The sequence below is a fragment of the Salvia splendens genome, chromosome 4 (assembly GCF_004379255.2).
Source record: "Salvia splendens isolate huo1 chromosome 4, SspV2, whole genome shotgun sequence".
Lineage (NCBI taxonomy): Eukaryota > Viridiplantae > Streptophyta > Magnoliopsida > Lamiales > Lamiaceae > Salvia > Salvia splendens.
In genome coordinates, this window is record NC_056035.1 from 32807034 (window position 1) to 32825090 (window position 18057).

The 18057-nt window shown below is 39.9% G+C and overlaps 2 protein-coding genes and 1 pseudogene across 4 annotated transcripts; 1 reads left to right on the plus strand and 2 right to left on the minus strand.

Moving 5' to 3' along the window:
- Positions 1-69: 69 nt before the first annotated feature.
- LOC121799513 (methionine aminopeptidase 1A-like) lies at positions 70-4475 on the minus strand. Its single transcript, XM_042198905.1, has 17 exons — positions 4323-4475; positions 4145-4229; positions 3896-3946; positions 3361-3546; positions 3175-3250; positions 2915-2962; positions 2763-2807; positions 2319-2418; positions 2149-2200; positions 2019-2060; positions 1659-1720; positions 1464-1562; positions 1150-1223; positions 980-1049; positions 679-744; positions 502-590; positions 70-379 (listed from the first exon to the last, which is right to left on the minus strand). Exons 2-17 carry the CDS (start codon positions 4216-4218, stop codon positions 302-304), a joined length of 1212 nt encoding a protein of 403 aa, XP_042054839.1. The 5' UTR covers positions 4219-4229; positions 4323-4475; the 3' UTR covers positions 70-301.
- A 3482-nt stretch (positions 4476-7957) lies between these two features.
- On the plus strand, positions 7958-12203 carry LOC121800494 (histidine kinase CKI1-like). 3 transcript variants are annotated; one of them, XM_042200061.1, is made up of 7 exons: positions 7958-8148; positions 8713-8949; positions 9025-9699; positions 9777-10164; positions 10244-10782; positions 10849-11685; positions 11822-12203. In XM_042200061.1, exons 2-7 carry the CDS (start codon positions 8824-8826, stop codon positions 12050-12052), a joined length of 2796 nt encoding a protein of 931 aa, XP_042055995.1. In that variant the 5' UTR covers positions 7958-8148; positions 8713-8823; the 3' UTR covers positions 12053-12203. The 3 variants fall into 3 exon arrangements, with proteins under 3 accessions (XP_042055995.1, XP_042055993.1, XP_042055996.1); XM_042200059.1 differs by having other exon boundaries at positions 7958-8142; XM_042200062.1 differs by lacking the exon at positions 7958-8148 and adding an exon at positions 8485-8553.
- Positions 12204-12817: 614 nt separating this feature from the next.
- Positions 12818-16497, minus strand: LOC121801287 (annotated as a pseudogene).
- Between the last annotated feature and the right edge of the window lie 1560 nt (positions 16498-18057).

Here is an 18057-nt window from a genome sequence, read left to right on the forward strand (position 1 = left end):
CTATCAAATTCTAAACTGAGAAAAAATTTCAGCTTGGAAATGCCACATAATTCTATGAAATCACATAAATAAGAAAACTTAAAGCTCTTCCGTTTGCTAATTGCTATCTTATTCTGTTTATGAAAATTATACAAACATTTGGAAAATTTTAACTCAAAATTTGATAACCACCACACAAAGTACTAATACAACACCTTGCCACTCCGAACAAGTAAGAAACGAGAAAACCGCATTCCTCAAGCAGTTGCAAAATGTTGCTTGAATATCTCACCAATCACCCCCTGGACCATAAATCCATTGATCATGGACTTGCCCAAGGAAATACTTTTGGAGACGATGGCAGGCGTGCCGTAAGAACTTCACATCCTGTATCTGTAACCTGCAAGACCAGGTGCACAGGCATTACCCACAAGAATAACAAGATTCATGAAAACCAATTGTTCTAGTATTTGATACTGGTCATAAAATTATGTATCGTGTAATAAGAACTGGAGACTTTACCAGAAGTGTATGTTCAAATTGGGCACTGCGTTTCCCATCTGCAGTTACAGAAGTCCATCCATCAGGCCACATCCGGTCGCGCCAAACACCTACCATGAAAGTGATTTAGATGCACACAGAAGATAAATAAATCCAGACATTCAAACACAGGGCAAAGGTTTAGCAACTAATATCTACCAGAATTTATCATAGGTTCAATGGTAAATGTCTGGCCCGCTTTCATCACGCCAACAGCTTTATTTCCTGCTCGGGTTAAGGCCCCATGGGAAAGTGAAATTACAAGGTAATACTGAAAGATGATATGATACCTATACTCTCGGATCAGGAAAAATCCTAATGCAAAGACATCACATGAGTTCATTTATCAGTCATTTTAATTTTTGAGCGACAATTTATTAAAACAAACATGCCTCGTTAGAAATATCCTTTTAACAATGCATGGTAAAAGTGTAACAGTTCAATTCCATTATGAGGATACTTGCATAATGAGGTATATTTGGGGCACAGTGGAAGAGCTCTCCAATTCCGTGACCACAATAAGATTTCACCTGCAGAATGAGACAACATAGCATTTCTATATCAGTAATGTCAAAACTCAAAAGTAAGAATGGATGTTCATAGATTTACAAACAAGAGAAGCTCAATTACCACAGAGAAACCAGACATAGAAGCATGCCGGCTAATGATTTCTCCCATTTCCCGAAAACGCACCCCAGGTTTAACTATAGAGAGCATGAATAAGACACAATAAACAGTCAGCAGCATGACTCCGCAGATATTTAAAGCAGAGAAACGAATGAACTTATGAAAGTAATAATCACAAGAAGCAACCATTAATTTAGAGTTCACATGATTGTTTGAGTGAGATTTGAAACGTACACACGAAAATTGGGAAAAAAAGAGAAAGAGAGCTAAATAATAAAAGAATTAAGTCACGAGACCCAAAAAGGACAAACACTTACCAGCTGCTATTGCTTTATCCAGGCATTCATATGTACACTGAACCAGCCGTTTAGATGCTTCATCAACATTACCCACAAAGAATGTTTCGTTCAAGTCACCTGCATAAGCAGGCAAGCAAGTAAACATTTAGTCTCTGTACATAACGAACATATACATAATAACTATGATCTTGAGTTGGCTATGAGTATCCTTACCATGTACCCCTTTATAATACACAGTCACATCTACATTTACAATATCACCATCCTCTAATATCCTGAACGACAGAAACAGATGTGAGTGAGAAGGTACTTTCCCCATATAGAATGATTACCCGCGTTCATTACAAGTATTGTACAGAATGTCTGGGCCTCTGGCGTTTTTACATATATCTCAAAAGCAAAAGGTTGGCTTCATGGTCGGTCCCAAGTGCTTGAGCCAAGGAGAAACAAGTTAGAGAGCAGAAGGAAAGTATGGGAGATTCATAAGACCAAGTCATGAGAAGTGCATCAGACACCATATTTATGTGCTACACATTAGCACCTATCATACATATAGTTGAGTTCACAACATACCTTGCATCAGGAATCCCATGGCAGATAACTTCATTTACTGACCTGAGAGAGTTGAGAGTTCATATTCTGATGTGTATGGGGACTGCGATGTAAATAACATTGAAGAAAATTCAAAGTAAGAAATACCTACGTGCAGCAAGACTTCGGAAAGAAATGATAATTTAAAGGAGATGGATATCCTCCTGCACGAAAAATTAAAGTGAACACAGAAACACTATCTTCCACGGAAAACAACAAAAAAATTTAGCAGGTAGATATATACAGTGTGAAATGTGACTATGTGAGGGATGTAAATCATACCAGCAGCAATAGTTGCTTCATGAACAACAGCATCGATCTCATCAGTAGTAATTCCAGGTCTTACTATCCGAGCAGCAGCATCCAAAACTTCCCTTGCAATCTGGAGGTAAGAATGAAAGGTTTAACAAGAAGTCAAAACCAGAATGCTGAAAATATATACTATAGTGTATGCATAAAACAATAATAATGACTCTCGAGAAGACAAGTTGCAGTGAAATGTTGTTCCATGCTTTTAGCTATACATTTACCAAGCGAGAGGTTTTTCTGAATCTTCGTGACTCTCTACATGTAGGGAAAATGTCTCCTTTTAGCAGTTTTTTACTAACTTATTAGTGGTTTAGTGTGTGCATGGTGTGTGGTTCTCCTCCAACTCCCACATTTTTCAGTTAGATGAACATGTATGCATAATTTTTTTATTGGGAACAGAACAATCAAGATGCTTACCCGGCAAGTTTCTCTCATTCTCTCAATTTGCTCTGGAGTCTTGATCTTCATAAATTATAAAATGAAAGCGAATGCATTAGTCATATCCAGTTCAGCAAAAATTAACAAGTCAGACTGTCAACAGTGCACATAACTCAGAGACTACTGACTACCTCAACAACATGTTGCAGATCACTATTGGGCTCAATTTTTGGAATTCCCTGAAAAATGATTGAAAATGTAGATGTCAATGCACTTAATATAGGCAGGAGTATTAGCAGAATAGCAGGTATATGTCTTTATTGTCTTCTCACTGGAGAAAGTCCTAGTGAACATCAATCAACCTAATACCTACACAAGCCATTGATACCGCATACAGTATAAAAATTCAAACACAGCAATAATTTTGAATTATATAAACTAAGAAACTTACATCAATAGCCCAGTCAGGTAGATCAATATGAGCAGGTACAAAACGTTTCTGTGATATTGGATATGATCTTAATGGTCTGAAAAGGAAGAGTAATAAACCAGAGTAAAAAGTTGAGCTAAATTTTTTTGTAGTTGGAGAAGAACATTCTTTTTAGAGAGGTGGGATAGGAGTTGAAGTAATTATTACCCTGTCCAGTCAAAATGCGGCATTTTTGGTGTCCGAGATTGTCCTTTGTGCAGGCAGTAAAGCCAGCCATCATTGGGCAGGCCCGAATTTCTTTCACTAGAATTTTCAGATGCAGGGGAAGAATAATTTGAATTTGAGTGAACAGATTTATGAGAACTCCAGGACGCCTTGAAACAGTCTTGGGAACTGGAAGGAAAATGATTTCTATCAAGAATAGGCATTGACATCAATATTGCAGATGGAAGCCCAATTAACAATAGTGTGTCATGCAGTCAATGTCAGACTTACTTCTTAGAGACTAATACGTATAAAACCAGCTAGATACTCCATTACCATAAATTAAACTATCAATTATCATTTATCATTATCTGACCTACTTTATTTGTGTTATACTATATTTAATTGTGAACAGATTCTAAGCTTAAAAAACATATTTGATCCAATTTCAGTGAACACACAACTAGTAGTTAGTGAAAATCTAGGTCCGGTTCATCAACAAAAATATAATTTCCAAAAGTGGAGCCAAAGAACGAACCAGAAAGCGGCACCTTCACGAGGAAGCTTTAGTTGTACGCACTTGGGGCACCTATAAGCAGCAAAAACCAACATGAATAGGGCACGGACCATAGCACGCCAACACAAGGATCAAATTTCCAAAACATTGATAGAAATCTAGTAAAAACCCCACCAGCAGTCACCAGCAAAGCAAATTAATTAAGATTCAATCCACGCCGTAAAAGATAAAATTAAAAATAGTAGAGAAAAAGAAGAAAGAATTTAATACTGCAGATGAGCGGGCTCGCCGCATTTAGCACAAGATAAGCCCGTGTTTTCCACAGCATCTGATCCACCTGCCATCTTTTTTCTAACTGTATCAACCACAAATTCATCAGAAAAATATTAACAGATACCTCGACTCATCCAATGCTTATCGAAATCAAACAGTATACCGAGATTATTACCTTCGCAACTGTGCGATTTAGAGAAAAACAAGACGACTAGGGTTTTTTGGGCGAAATTCTTAAAACAGGGTGATTCTTTTCACTTCGACAAAGGGAAAGACGCATATCATATCATATGATATTAAAACATATTTTAATTTAATAAGGTACTAGTTTCTTGTAAAAATATTGCAATCGACATTTATTTATTTTTCATAGTAAATTTTAATTTAATAAGGTACTAGTTTCTTGTAAATATTGCAATCGACATTTATTTATTTTTTCATAGTAATCCTTTTAGATGGAAGAACTATAATTTATTTTGTAATGTAGTTTTTCGTAAAAGAATTTACATTAGACACTTAAATCTTCTTTTTCATTGCATCTATAATCTATTTAAGTTCTTGTTGCAAATTCTTATATATGAAAACATCCATTACAAAAATAAAAATTATGAAAAAATACATTACAAAATAAAAAATATATTTTTATTTTTTTTAACTGAAGGTAAAATTGTCTATTGACTATATATTTAGTAAGGTGGTGTTTGGTTGACAAGATAAAATAATACTAAAATATAATTTAGGATTCAGTTATAAGATTATTTTAGTCACATGGGTAGCTATGACTAATTATCTTATGTTTATCCATCTAGAATTGAGTTGTGAGAATGAATCTCATGAACCAAACACACTACAAGTTTAATCCCGGATACAATTTTGCAAATCGAATACCCCATAATATGTTTCATTCAAAAAGTTTGTGGAATGATATTAAATACTTCATTGAGTTACCTTCTTTGTGATTAAAACAAAAATCACAAAGAAGGTACCCAATGAAGCATTTAATAATGATTTGGGTAACATTTAAATGACATATATTATTGGAGGAGGGTGTTATATTGCTAACTTTTTAAGTTGCTAACTCTGTTAACTCATCAACGCAATGTATTAAAAATGTCAACACGGTTCACATACAATATATTGAATGTCAACAAAATTATGTGTTGACATTTTAATATCATCATATTTACATTTTTAATATATTGCGTTGATGAGTTGGCAGAGTTGACAACTAAAGAAAATTAGTACCCCTATTAGGCGATGTATAGTCAAAGAATAATTTTACCCTTCAACTTAAAAATAGCTAAAAACGTAAAAATATTCCGGATTGGTGCAAAAATCCCTCCTCCAGTGTGATTATACCATATATCCAATAACTAATGGTGCTAATACCAAAAATATTAATCTAATTGATTAGAGACTAAATTTGTATTTCCACATTTCAATCATAGTTAAATCTTTTTTCAATTTTAGAAAATTCTTTATAATTAAGTCATTTCCTGGTAATAATTAACTCACTTTTCATTTCTTATTTATTCTCGTTACTTCATCTCTTTCTTACTTTTCTCTCTTTCCATTTAATACAATCAGTGTTTTCAAAGTTGGACCAGATCGACCGGTTCGACCGGTTGAGCATGTTAAACCGTGTTGATGTTGAGCCGTTTTGACTCGGTTGAGCTGCCCGGTTTGGCCGGAAACCGGAATTCGATTCAACCGGTACACTTTTGAATTTGTTGCAATCCTGTCACCACGCTCTCTCTCGTCCCCCAGCGCAGCTGCTCCTGCTCCGGATATGATCGCCAGCACTGTCGGTCTGCTTAATCATCGCAGGGGTCCGGATATGATCGCCAGCACTGTCGGTCTGCTTAATCACCGCAGGTGAACCCCTCGATTTGGCAGCAAAGTAAGCAAGAATAGTGCTTCAATGGTGAAATGAGTAAAAGAGTAGAGAGAGACATTGATGTAAGAGCATCTCCAATAGCAATAATCCAGTCATAGCCTAGCCACAAACTCCTCCTGCCACATCATCAGGACAAGCAACTGGACAAGCAATATCTCAGCCATAATAAACAAAATTATAAAAATAACAATCACACAAAATACGGAATTCAACTTACGACACATATACGAGAAAATGCAATAATTTCATTTAAATTAAAAAAGGTACATTAAAAAAATTACAAATTTACAAAATTACAAAAAAAACTAACGTCGTGCAGTCCTCCGCGCCCACAACTCATCAATTAAATCCTTTTGGAGTCGAATATAAGCTTTCACTTGCCGTATGTCGGCATGTGCTTGGAGGCGGCCGACTTCATCGTGAGGTACCCCACTTCGTACGCTGGGGGTGGCCACGCTGTGGCTTGGACCGGCTTCATTATCGTCGTTGGCCCAACTAGTCAGTTGTACACCTTCATCTTCGACAATCATGTTGTGCATGATAATACATGCGTACACTATATCAGCAATGCAGTCGACATGCCACAAACGCGTTGGACCCCTAATTGCCGCCCATTGAGACTGAAGCACACCAAATGCGCGCTCCACGTCCTTGCACGCCGACTCCTGCCGTTCCGCAAAGTAGGCCTTCCTCTCATCTGATGCGCATCTGATCGTCTTCACAAAGACGGGCCACCTAGGATATATCCCATCCACCAAGTAGTAGCCCATATCATGTTGGATCCCATTGGCGACAAAACTGATGGGCGGACCGACGCCCTGGCACTGCTCGTTGAAAAGGGGCGACGAGTTGAGGACGTTGAGGTCTTTGTTCGACCCGGCTACCCCAAAATTACAAAATTACAAAAAAAATCCCACTCGCCGATCTGGAGCCTGCAATGGCGGCTAGGAGATCGGCGAGCCCATCGCCGAGCGCTCGGGAATCGGCGTGCGCTCGCCGTTTTTCTCGCCGATTTGGCGCTCGCCGACTGTAATGGTTCGGCGAGCGGACCGACGAGCGCTAAGAATCGGCTAGCCGGTGCGCTCGCCGCTATTGAAGATGCTCTAAAGGGAATTGGGAAATAGAAAATGATGTACCGTGTGAATTTGGGAACAGAAAAAGTTAATCACTAAGGGAGAGGGAGTAGTTTTGATAAAAAAAACTTTGTTAATCAGAATGACTTCAATTAGAGTACCCACCATGGTTAGGCGCGGCTATAGCCGCACCTGGTGGCTAGCTCGGGGCGGTCCATAGTGGCGGAGGTGTCCGCCCATGGGGCGGATGACGAATTTGGGGCGGTGGGCGGCGGACGACGGATAGGCGACGAGGGGACGAGGATGCGGTGGGTCTCCTTTGCGCCACACCTATAGCCGCGGCTACCATAGTGACCGGCGCTCGTTGCGCCGGCTAACATTTCAAGATTTTTTTTATTTACCTCTATAAATACCACTCATCCACCCCAAATTTTTTCACCATTTTCACACAATCCCTCCACTATGAAGCAAGCTCAATTTTTAGTTGTATTTTATTTTAATTATTGGTTGTATAATTTTACCCGTTTGCAATACAACGAATATTCGGCCCCAATTACCTCGTTTTCTAATTATTTACACTGCGATGATTTTAATTATACCTGGTTAAAATTAAAAATATTTTAAAATGAAAATTGATTATAAAATTTGGGGGCTATTGGAAGTGTGGAAGTGTCCACCATAATGACGGAAACAAAATTTTGGGACTATAGATAAAAAATGGAGCGAGGCTATTGGGGTGTCCTCCTTATCGTGGACACCCTTACAGTGCCAGTCAACAAATTTACTTCACGCGATCATCATTAAAATGCACATTCAAAATTCATAAAATTAACTGAAACGCCAATTCTCGCATTGCTCTGTAGTGCAGTTATGGCAAAAAACGACCTCAACGAAATACAGAAGCTAACCGCGCAATCCAAAACCACAACAAAATGCTAAAAGCAAAGAGGAATTGAGAAGCAGTAGAGATAACAGAGCGAGTAGAAGCACTAGCTGTTCTCTCACTGGAGTAGAGAGAGATAAAGGTCCGTGTATGTATCCCTTTCAATGTTTAATTTCCTTCCATAAATTAGTACATTTAGTTTCCTTTTGTTTCATCCCCTTCCCAAAATTATAAGATGTGCAATATTTACATTATTAATATAATTAGACGATTTTCTGCATTTATGCAAATATAAATGAATATCAAGATTCTACCCTGTGGATATATTTCTAGGAATTATACTTTCTATACTTTTGTTTTAATTAGTTGATTTGCTTTCTCTTTTAGCTTTTTATTGAAACGCATTATTATACTTTCTATACTTATGTTTTAATTAGTTGCTTTGGTTTCTCTTTTAGCATTTTATCGAAATGCATTTTAACTTGTTGCTTTCTAAGAGATGAAGCAAAATTCTTTGATAGTGTTGCGTCCTGTTTGTTTCTTCATTTTCCTGGTATGTATTTCAGTAATTCTTAAACACAAACTATGTTTCTTCATTAGTTTGTTATTAAGTTGATGGGGCTAGTCAATTCAAACAAATATTCATTGGAAATTGTTATTGTAGCACAAATTTGTAGGGCTTTTTTGAATGATACTATTAACTATTGTGTAGATACTTGTGGTGTTATCTTTGTCTGCTGTGTTGGTCACATTATGGTTCAACAAGGTTGTACCAATCGAGAAGGAAGTGAAGTTGATAGCTCACAACATCAATCAAGATTTGATGTCACAAATTCACAATGCAGCTGCATTCTTCTCTCCCAACAATGCTTCAGCCGTCAGCATTGCCCGAATTTTGAGTTTCTGTTTGGATGATAATGATCCCCAATTGACAAATATTGAATCAAAGGTTGCTGTAGTATATCTATAATGAGTTCAATATACAGTTTTTCTTAGTTTTGTTTTGTGTTCTTCAATGATGCAGGTGGTTCCTGCACTATTTCAAGCCTTTTCAACAATTCCATACTTGTCTCAGATTTCTTACATTGGTTTGAATGGCCTATTCTTCGCGTATGGTAAAGAAGGGGACGAGCCTTTTGCATTGTACTCGAACTCAACCTTTCCTGCAAGAAAAGATGCGGAGAAGAAGAAGTACACATGGTATTTGCAGCCTGCCAATCGTAATGCAGGGAAGTTGTATGGAGTGGCGACTAAGTTTCCCGCACCTGAACTGGTTAAAAGCAGCTGGTTACAAGGAGCCTTGAATAGCACAAATGGATATGCCTCAGTGGGGAGTGGGTGGAGAGATTCTCAAGATGTTCTGCTACTCAGCACTGTTCGTTTGGATGGAAAGGGACTAATTTCTTTAGGCTTTCGTGTGAAGCCTCTGGTTGATTTCTTGGTTGCTCAAATGACCTTTTATGATGGAAGCTTGTATTTGTTTACAAAGGATTGGAACGTGACCATTAAAGGCTTCCCAAGCAGTCGTGTCAGTGTCATCTTGGATGGAGATCAGGTTTTGTTTCAGTTGTCAAACGGCGATGATGGCCAGCTCCAGACGGTGGGAAACGTCAGTTGCAACGGCGAGCGTATTTTGAGCATTGGAGGGAACAAGTATGTGTTCAACTGCTCACCAGCTAAGATTGCTGGAGTTGAATTTGTAAGCATCATCTATGAATTAATATTAATTCGTTTGAGAAATTTGAATACATATATTTGTGGTTTTTGGTGTGTCAGGTGTTTGTGTTGGCTGTGGCACTTGATAAGTACTCTAGCCTAGTTCACAAGAACATAAGATTGTGCTTTGCTCTGATAGTTGTAATGGTTGGTGCTGTGGTGATCACGATATGCATTTTCGTGTCACTGATAGTGGGAGCTGCTAGAAGGGAGATGTCACTGTGTGGCGCGTTGATAAAGCAGATGGAATCAACCCAGCAATCGGAGAGAAAGAGCATGAACAAGAGCCTCGCTTTTGCAAGTGCAAGCCACGACATCCGTGCTTCTCTAGCAGGCATAAGCGGCCTCGTAGAAGTGTGTCGCACTCAGCTTATTAAAAGGGACCCTTGCAGCTCACAAGTCCTGGAAAATCTGTTGCAGATGGAATCCTGCACGAGGGACCTTTTAGGTCAGTTTTTTTCTGAAACCAATTGATACGAGTGTTCTTTCGTGTATCACATCCAATTGATTTTATTGATTTGTTCAAGGGATATTGAACTGTATCCTTGATACGAGCAAGATAGAAGCTGGGAAGATGCAACTTGAGGAGCAGGTGTTCGACGTGGAGCAGCTTCTGGAAGACGTGGTTGATCTGTATCATCCTGTGGGCATGAAGAAAGGGGTAGACGTAATCTTGGACCCATGTGATGGGTCCATCGCAAGATGTTGTTGGGCTAGAGGTGACAGGAGCAAGCTGAAGCAAATACTGAGCAACTTACTTAGCAATGCTGTCAAATTCACCACAGAGGGACATGTGAGTGTTGGAGCTTGGGCAAGAAAACCTTGCCTCGAAAATGAAATGCTTGGCTCCTCTCAAACCAACTGCTGCCTGTTCAAGATTCACAGAGCAAACAGCGAATCAAACAGCGATCCCAACTGCATGGATTTCACATTCGATGTGAACGACACGGGAAAAGGCATTCCAAGGGAGAAGAGAAAATCTGTTTTTGAGAACTATATCCAAGTGAGGGAAACCGCTGTGGGACAGCAAGGGACTGGTCTAGGCCTCGGGATTGTGCAGTCCCTGGTAAGAAAAATCAAAATGACTTTAGTTTATTCCATTCATCGATTGATTTGCTTGTTTGAATTCTAGGTGCGCCTAATGGGGGGAGAGATAGGGATCGTGGACAAGGAAGTTGGCGAAAGAGGCACTTGCTTTAGATTCAACGTGTTGATGACAGCACGCCCGAGCGCAGTCAATTTTTGGGAGCCTAAACCGCCAAAATCGCGAGTGGTGCTGTTGTTGAAGAGCGATCAAAGGAGCAATGTGTTGCAAGCCTTCATGAAGAGGCTCGGGATCAAGGTGCACGCGGTGAAGCAGCACCAGCAACTCGGTCCTACTTTGAAGAAAATCAAGCAGAAAATGATGAACCTATCAAGCCATAGCTGTAACAGCTCTTCGAGCTCCAGATCAGTCCCTTTGAGCAGCCTCGATGGCGTTGATCAGTCTGGAATGGTGCTGATGGTGGTGGACACACGCGTGGGGGCTCTATCGGATATCAAGAGAGAAATTGGGGATTTCAGAAAGGATATCAGGTGCTATACTAGGGTGGTTTGGTTGGATTCGCTGGATTTTGATCAGGACGAGCTGGCGCCACCGGATTTGATCATCTCAAAGCCGTTTCACGGATCACGTTTGTATGAGACGGTTAGTCTATTACCGGAGTTCGGGGGCATGGCTATTAGAAGAGGGGAGATTTCACCTGCGGTTGGTAGTGCAGAGGAGGAGGTGGGGAAGCCATTGGCGGGGAAGAAGATACTGGTGGTGGACGATGATCCCGTGGGCCGGAAGATAGCTACATTTGTGGCTTGTAGTCTTGGTGCGGTTGCTATATGCTGCGAGAATGGGGCGGCAGCGTTAAAGCTTGTATGCGAGAGGCTCAAAGGCGGGGAATCGGGTCGTTTCGATTGCATATTGATGGACTGCGAGGTACCATTTTTACAATGCAACTAAGCTTTATATCTCTAACTCTAAAAGCGAAATAACTCAATAAATACTAGTAAAGATAGAGCAATTTGATCAATGTGAGTTATGATGAGTGGTGAGTAATGTTGTGGTTTGGCAGATGCCGGTGATGGACGGAAGCGAGGCGACTGCAAGGATTAGAGAAGCCGAGGGCAGTTACAATGTTCGAACAACGATCGTAGCGTTGAGTGCCGGGGACGAGATGGAGAGGAATAGGATGATGGAGGCAGGGGTCGATGCCTACATCACCAAACCACTCAATACCAATAATCTTCTCCAGGCTCTATCCCCACTCATTACCACTTTCAGAATGCCAGAATCACCAATCTAAGCTGAGTTTTTCACACATAATTGTGGATTGCAAATGCTTTTATACATGCTTGAATTCAGATCAAATGTTCCTATTTTTTAGCCTTTCTTATTTTGAGATACAACTCTCACTCATCTACACACTAGATTACTTGAGAATTTTTTATAGTTCATGTTTCATATCTGAATCACACATGATAAATGGGAGAAAAAAAATAATTTCCCCAACCAAGATATTATCTTACTCTGGCCAATTTTCCTCTACAATTGAGGAAAAAAACGAAGGTATGATATAGTCATGTTTTGTAGTATCAATGCTCACTTCTTGAAAAAAAATTGGGATCTATGATATTTTTTTTAGGTACTGATCACAGAAATCTCTAATATTATTTGCTATTGAAAATATTGGGTTGATGCATATTATAGTTTGCATTTTGTTAATTCAATTTACGTGCTATATTATCTGTAATTAAATATTTGAAGTATCACTAAAATGATACATTTCGATAGAAGCATAAAATGCACAGTTTGTGAAATTGTTCTACTCAACCTAAATGACACATTTAATAGAAAGTGGCCAATAGTTGGAACATTGAGGTCAAATATTATGTTTCTTTTAGAGCTAATGCTCTAGGAACACAAATGCTTAGGCCGCAACAGATTGTGAAACAGTATCACCTATCTTATTTAGCTGAAGTAGGTGGAGCGTGAACATTTGAATGCATATAGATAATAAGATGTTCACACTAGATAATCTGATGGCCCCAATGCTAATGGAACATACATCTTGCTACAATAAGTACTTCTATAATATGTGTTCATAAATAAAATTAGTTCCTCAATATGGTTCAATTATACACACCATATATTTCGAGGAGAGTTCAATTATGGTTCCTCAATAGTCAATAATATCTGCAGCTAGCTACATCTCTTTCCTCTGTATAAACTGCACAATACCAACTTCATTCCAGCACATCTAACAAAAAAAAAAAAAAATCAACCCAAAGATTTGGTAGTTACACAAATACAGTTACAAATACAACGAAGTGTAAAACCACATTCATGGACTTAGCCAGGGAAACACTTTGGGGGATGAGGGCAGCCGCTCCGTTAGAACCTCAACTCCTGTATCTGTAACCTGCATGTTTGTGTAAACCAGGCGTGCAGGTGTTACCACAAGAACAGAAAGATTCATGTAAACCAAGTTTTCTGAAAAGAATATTACCAGAAGCGTATGTTCAAATTGGGCACTAAGTTTCCCATCTGCAGTTACATTAGCCCATCCATCAGGCCACATTCGATCACGCCAAACGCCTACGAGGGAAGTGATTTAGGATGCAAAGAGAAAATATATTAAATACAGAGCTTCAACTACTGCACAGGTTTAACAACTAGACAACTACCTGAATTTATCATAGGTTCAATCATAAATGTCTGGCTCTATGGGAAAGTGAAGTCACAAGATGATACAGAATGATGATGTATAATACTACGACCTAAATACTCATATCAAGAGTGGTATTGCAAAGATATATCAAGAATTCATTCATCTCAAGTCAATCGATTTTTCGAAAACAACTCTGTGACACATACGTGCCTTATCATTACCTTCACAGAGAAATATGTTAAAGAGAGTAACAATCCAACTCAATTTTGAGGATACTTGCATAATGGGGTATATTTGGTGCACAGTGGAAGAGCTCACCAATACCATGGCCACAATAAGATCTCGCCTGTAGCACATATCAGGATTTTCTAAACTTAACAAAAAAGTTAATAAATAGAGAAATAAGAAAATGCTCAATTACCACAGAGAAGTCAATAGAGAAGTAAGTAAATAATGATGAAGGTTGATTATTTGCTCATACAACAAAAACCTTTTCACTTCATCTACAATAATAAAACAATGATAACACTAACCAGCTGCAATTGCATTATCCAGGCATTCGTATGTATGCTGAACCAGCCGTTTAGATGCTTCATCAACATTACCCACGAAGAATGTTTCATTCAAGTCACCTACAAAAGCAAGAAAGCAAGAAAATTTTCAGTGTCATGTTACAACAACAAATTATAGCTATCACCTAGAGTTGGCTATGAGTTTCCTTACCATGTAACCCTTTATAATACACACTAACATCAACGTTTACAATATCTCCATCCTCTAGTTTCCTGAAAAGTATGCATGGAAGTGAGTAAGAAAGGTATTTCCTTACAAAGATAATTACCTAGATCTGTTACTATCATTATACATGATAAACAACATGTCGTCTAAACTTCCCACATTGAATTCAGAAGAAAAGAGTTGAGTTCCTGGGAAAATTACTTTTCCTTCCTGAGGTCATGAGTCTAAGTTCTTCAGCCAAGAACAAACAAGTTAAAAAGTAGAAGAAAATAATGTGCTGAAGGTTCATAGGACCCAAACCCCAAGATATACATCAGACACTAGCTATAGCGCAAGTAGGATAATCAAATACTAGATCCGTCACATTCTAAGTGAAGCATTTCTTGTTCGGCATGGATTTTATGCAAGTGTTGTTTTGTGAGTTAAGTAGAGAGATAATAAAATAGAGAGATTGATGTTTCCATTTTAGAAAATGTGCAATTAGAGTGGGAAATTCCAAAAAGGAAAACATGTTACTTTGAATGGGACGGAGAGAGCATAATGAGAAATGGATTTAAAGGATCAGCTATCATGGTATATGATAGTTCTTGTTTGGGTTTATGACATACCTTGCATCAGGAATCCCATGGCAGATAACTTCATTCACTGACCTAAGACAAGTAAGAGTTCGATTCTTGATGATTTAGGACTAAAGAGTGGTAAGCATATGAAAGAAAATTCAATGTAAGAAGTACATACGTGCAGCAAGACTTAGGAAAGAAATTATAATTCAATGGCGATGGATATCCTCCTGGAGGAAAAATACGACCATAGGAAAATCATATCTACCATTTAAAACAATAAAACTCTTCACAGGACTAGGAAATATAGTATGAAATGTATGGTGTGTCTTTCATACCAGCAGCAATTGTTGCTTCATGAACCACAGCATCAATTTCAGCTGTAGTAATTCCAGGTCTTACTATCCGAGAAGCAGCATCCAAAACTTCCCTAGCAATCTGGAGAAAATAATGAAAGGTGTAGCATGGATCCATATATTGTTTATTGGATGTATAACAAGACCAAAATTGATTTAATGTGTTTCAGTTGCACATTAACCAGGCAAGTTTCTTTCATTCTCTTAATTTGATCTGGAGTCTTGATCTTCATAAATTATAGTGTATCATGAAAAGCAAGTGCATTCAGTCATATGTAAGTTAAGATTGTAAATAGAGAACATAAGTAGAAACTAGTCATGACTACCTCCACAACATATTGCAGATCACTATTGGGCTCGATTTTAGGAATTCCCTGAAAAGATAGAAAACAGATAAGTGAATGCAGCTGAATCGGTACTAGTTTTAGCATAAAGAAAGCATAACACAGTAAGCATTTGAAGTATATCAGTAAAGAAACTTACATCAATTGCCCAGTCAGGTTGGTGAATATGAGTAGGTACCGTACGTTTCGGTGATATTGGATATGGTCTGAAAAAGACAGAAAAGTATAGCATATAAGAAATGAAGCATAAATTTTGGTAGATGGAATAGGAGTTAAAATCAACAAATATTACCCAGTCCAGTCAAAATGTGGAAGTTTCGGTGTCCGAGCTTGTCCTTCCCTTAAGCAGTAGAACCACCCCAAATCTTGTTGAGTAGAATTTCCAGAAATAGGATTGGAATGAAGAGATTTATGGGAAGTCCAGGATGCCTTGAAACAGTCTTGGGAGCTGGAAAGGGGATTTCCATCGACAATAGGCATTAACAACAGGAATGAAAGCCTAATCAGTAATCAGCACAGGCTAATTCACTAGCTTTGACGATTATCAATTGTTAAATCCAATACAAATCGAATCCAGCATCAAATAAATAGATTCCAATTGCAGAAACGTAATCAATTTACGAACCAGAAAGAAGCAGCTTCCGGGGGAGCTTGAGTTGTACGCACTTGGGGCACCTGTAAGCAGAGCAGCAAACACCATTAAAAATTTTTTAACAGTGCAGAGTCCATAGCAAAATCCAGAAAAATAACCATAAATTAAGTATAGTAGTGGAAGAAGAAATAGTGATCATACTGGAGATGAGCAGGTTTGGCACATCTAGCACAAGATAAGCTCACTGCATCTGATCCTGATCCACCTGCCATCTGTTACGAATGCTCCCGATGCACCCGCCTCGCCGACAACGGAGAACGTAGCGGAGGAGGCGGCTGGCGAGCAGACGACGGAAGAGCCAGCCGAGGATGTGGAAGATACGGAGGGAGATACGCAGGCTCCGGCGCGCGCAGGCTCCGGCGCGCGCAGCTCCGGAGGGAAGGAAGTTGAGGCCTAGAGATCGGTTGAAGCCTCCCAATCGACTCCTCTGTTAGCTAGAGTTAGTTAGAGTCTTTTTTGGTTATTTATTTATTTTTGGTAATTATTAGTAATTATGGAATTTATTTTATTTCGATTATTTTCGTCGGGTTTTCTTTGTTGGTTCTTTCCCGATGTAGTTAGGATAGGTCGAACCAACCCTAGGGTCCATAGTTTATAAATAGGGCTATTCATTATTCCGTCTTTTAATCAATGAAGAATTATTTGCCCAACTATCTTGCGTAATACTCTTGAAACCCAATTTTCTGCCGACGAAGAACGATCTTCGCGCCAGAACGGAAGTTAGCCGCCGACCTTCAGCGACGAAGGCGCCGGATTTGTGTGTTACTTTGGTGAATTGGACAGAATCTTCACGTTAGGAGCAGGAGACTCTTAACAAGTGGTGCTTTCATTCCGTACTCATGGATTTGTTAGGCGTCAACAGCCCGTCTAGACCCCCGCTGACAGGAGCCAACGCGACGGAATTAGGCACGAGATCTTCTCGCCGCCAGTCGGGGGTTGTGATTCGCGAGATCGCTGGCCAACCGCAGCATGAGGCGGGCGATGTTAGTCGTGACGGGGAGAGACCCCTAGGGGAGGGGGCAGTCGACCCTGTCAAACAAGGGTTTGATCGAATTATGTCTCGTTTCGATAAACTGGAGACGCGTATGGATAATTCTGATCGTCGGATGGATGCTATGGAGAGTCCTCCCACGCTGGACGAAGACTTCTCTGCCGAGGATTATGACTCCGACGATCGGGAATACCGTTTACACCGCGATTCGTATACACTACCGAAGGGTTCAAACCCTAGAAATCGTTTCGGCAATCGCGGAGGCCGGCCACCACGGGGTGGTAGACGGAATTCGCAGAGAGGATACGATTCATATCGCCGAGAGGAGGAGGCGCCGGGCGGAACTAGGGTGCGGCGACCGACCAGTTGGGATCCGCCAAAACAACGCCCGCGAGGGGGTCCTCTTGCCCGCCCCCCGACGGCCTGGGACAGCCCTCGGCATCGGGAGCAAGCTATGTATCGACAGGGGGGAGAGGATAATAATGGGGTGTCTATGCGGGCGCCACACTTTGACGGTTCCAATGCGACGAATTGGATTTCTCGCGTGGAATTTTACTTCAATCACAAACTTACGCCGGAAGAGGACAGGTTACATTACTCGGTGATGTTATTCGAACCTCCGGCTGCTGAATGGATTTTTAACTATCAGAAGAACAATCCCTACGTCACTTGGCCAGAATTTTTGGAGGACGTGCGTCACAGATTTGATCCTCAGAGTTTCAAGAATTATACGGGTCCCCTTGCTAAATTGGTACAAACAGGCTCTGTTACAGAATACCACAACACCTTCGAGAAGTATTTGGACAGGGTCCAAGGCCTTTCAGATGAGGCATTGATCCCAATCTTTATTGAGGGTCTTAAACAACCACTCCAGGAGACGGTGGAGTTGCAGCAACCACAATCATTGTCCGAGGCAATGGCGCTGGCGCTGCGGTTAGGAGCACGTCAGGACCACCGAGCACAGCAGAGCGCGGCAGTGGCCGAACCGGGAGACCCGGC

What these genes read in the sequence shown, in the direction of transcription:
- LOC121799513 (XM_042198905.1), bottom strand. Translation starts at nt 4,218, where the DNA reads ATGGCAGGTGGATCAGATGCTGTGGAAAACACGGGCTTATCTTGTGCT. An exon ending in CATGGGATTCCTGATGCAAG is followed by an intron (nt 1,721 to 2,018) that starts GTATGTTGTGAA and finishes TCTGTCGTTCAG; the next exon opens with GATATTAGAGGATGGTGATA. An exon ending in AAATATACCTCATTATGCAA is followed by an intron (nt 745 to 979) that starts GTATCCTCATAA and finishes TAACCCGAGCAG; the next exon opens with GAAATAAAGCTGTTGGCGTG.
- LOC121800494 (XM_042200062.1), top strand. Translation starts at nt 8,500, where the DNA reads ATGAAGCAAAATTCTTTGATAGTGTTGCGTCCTGTTTGTTTCTTCATT. An exon ending in TTTGTTTCTTCATTTTCCTG is followed by an intron (nt 8,554 to 8,712) that starts GTATGTATTTCA and finishes ACTATTGTGTAG; the next exon opens with ATACTTGTGGTGTTATCTTT. An exon ending in AGATTGCTGGAGTTGAATTT is followed by an intron (nt 9,700 to 9,776) that starts GTAAGCATCATC and finishes TTGGTGTGTCAG; the next exon opens with GTGTTTGTGTTGGCTGTGGC.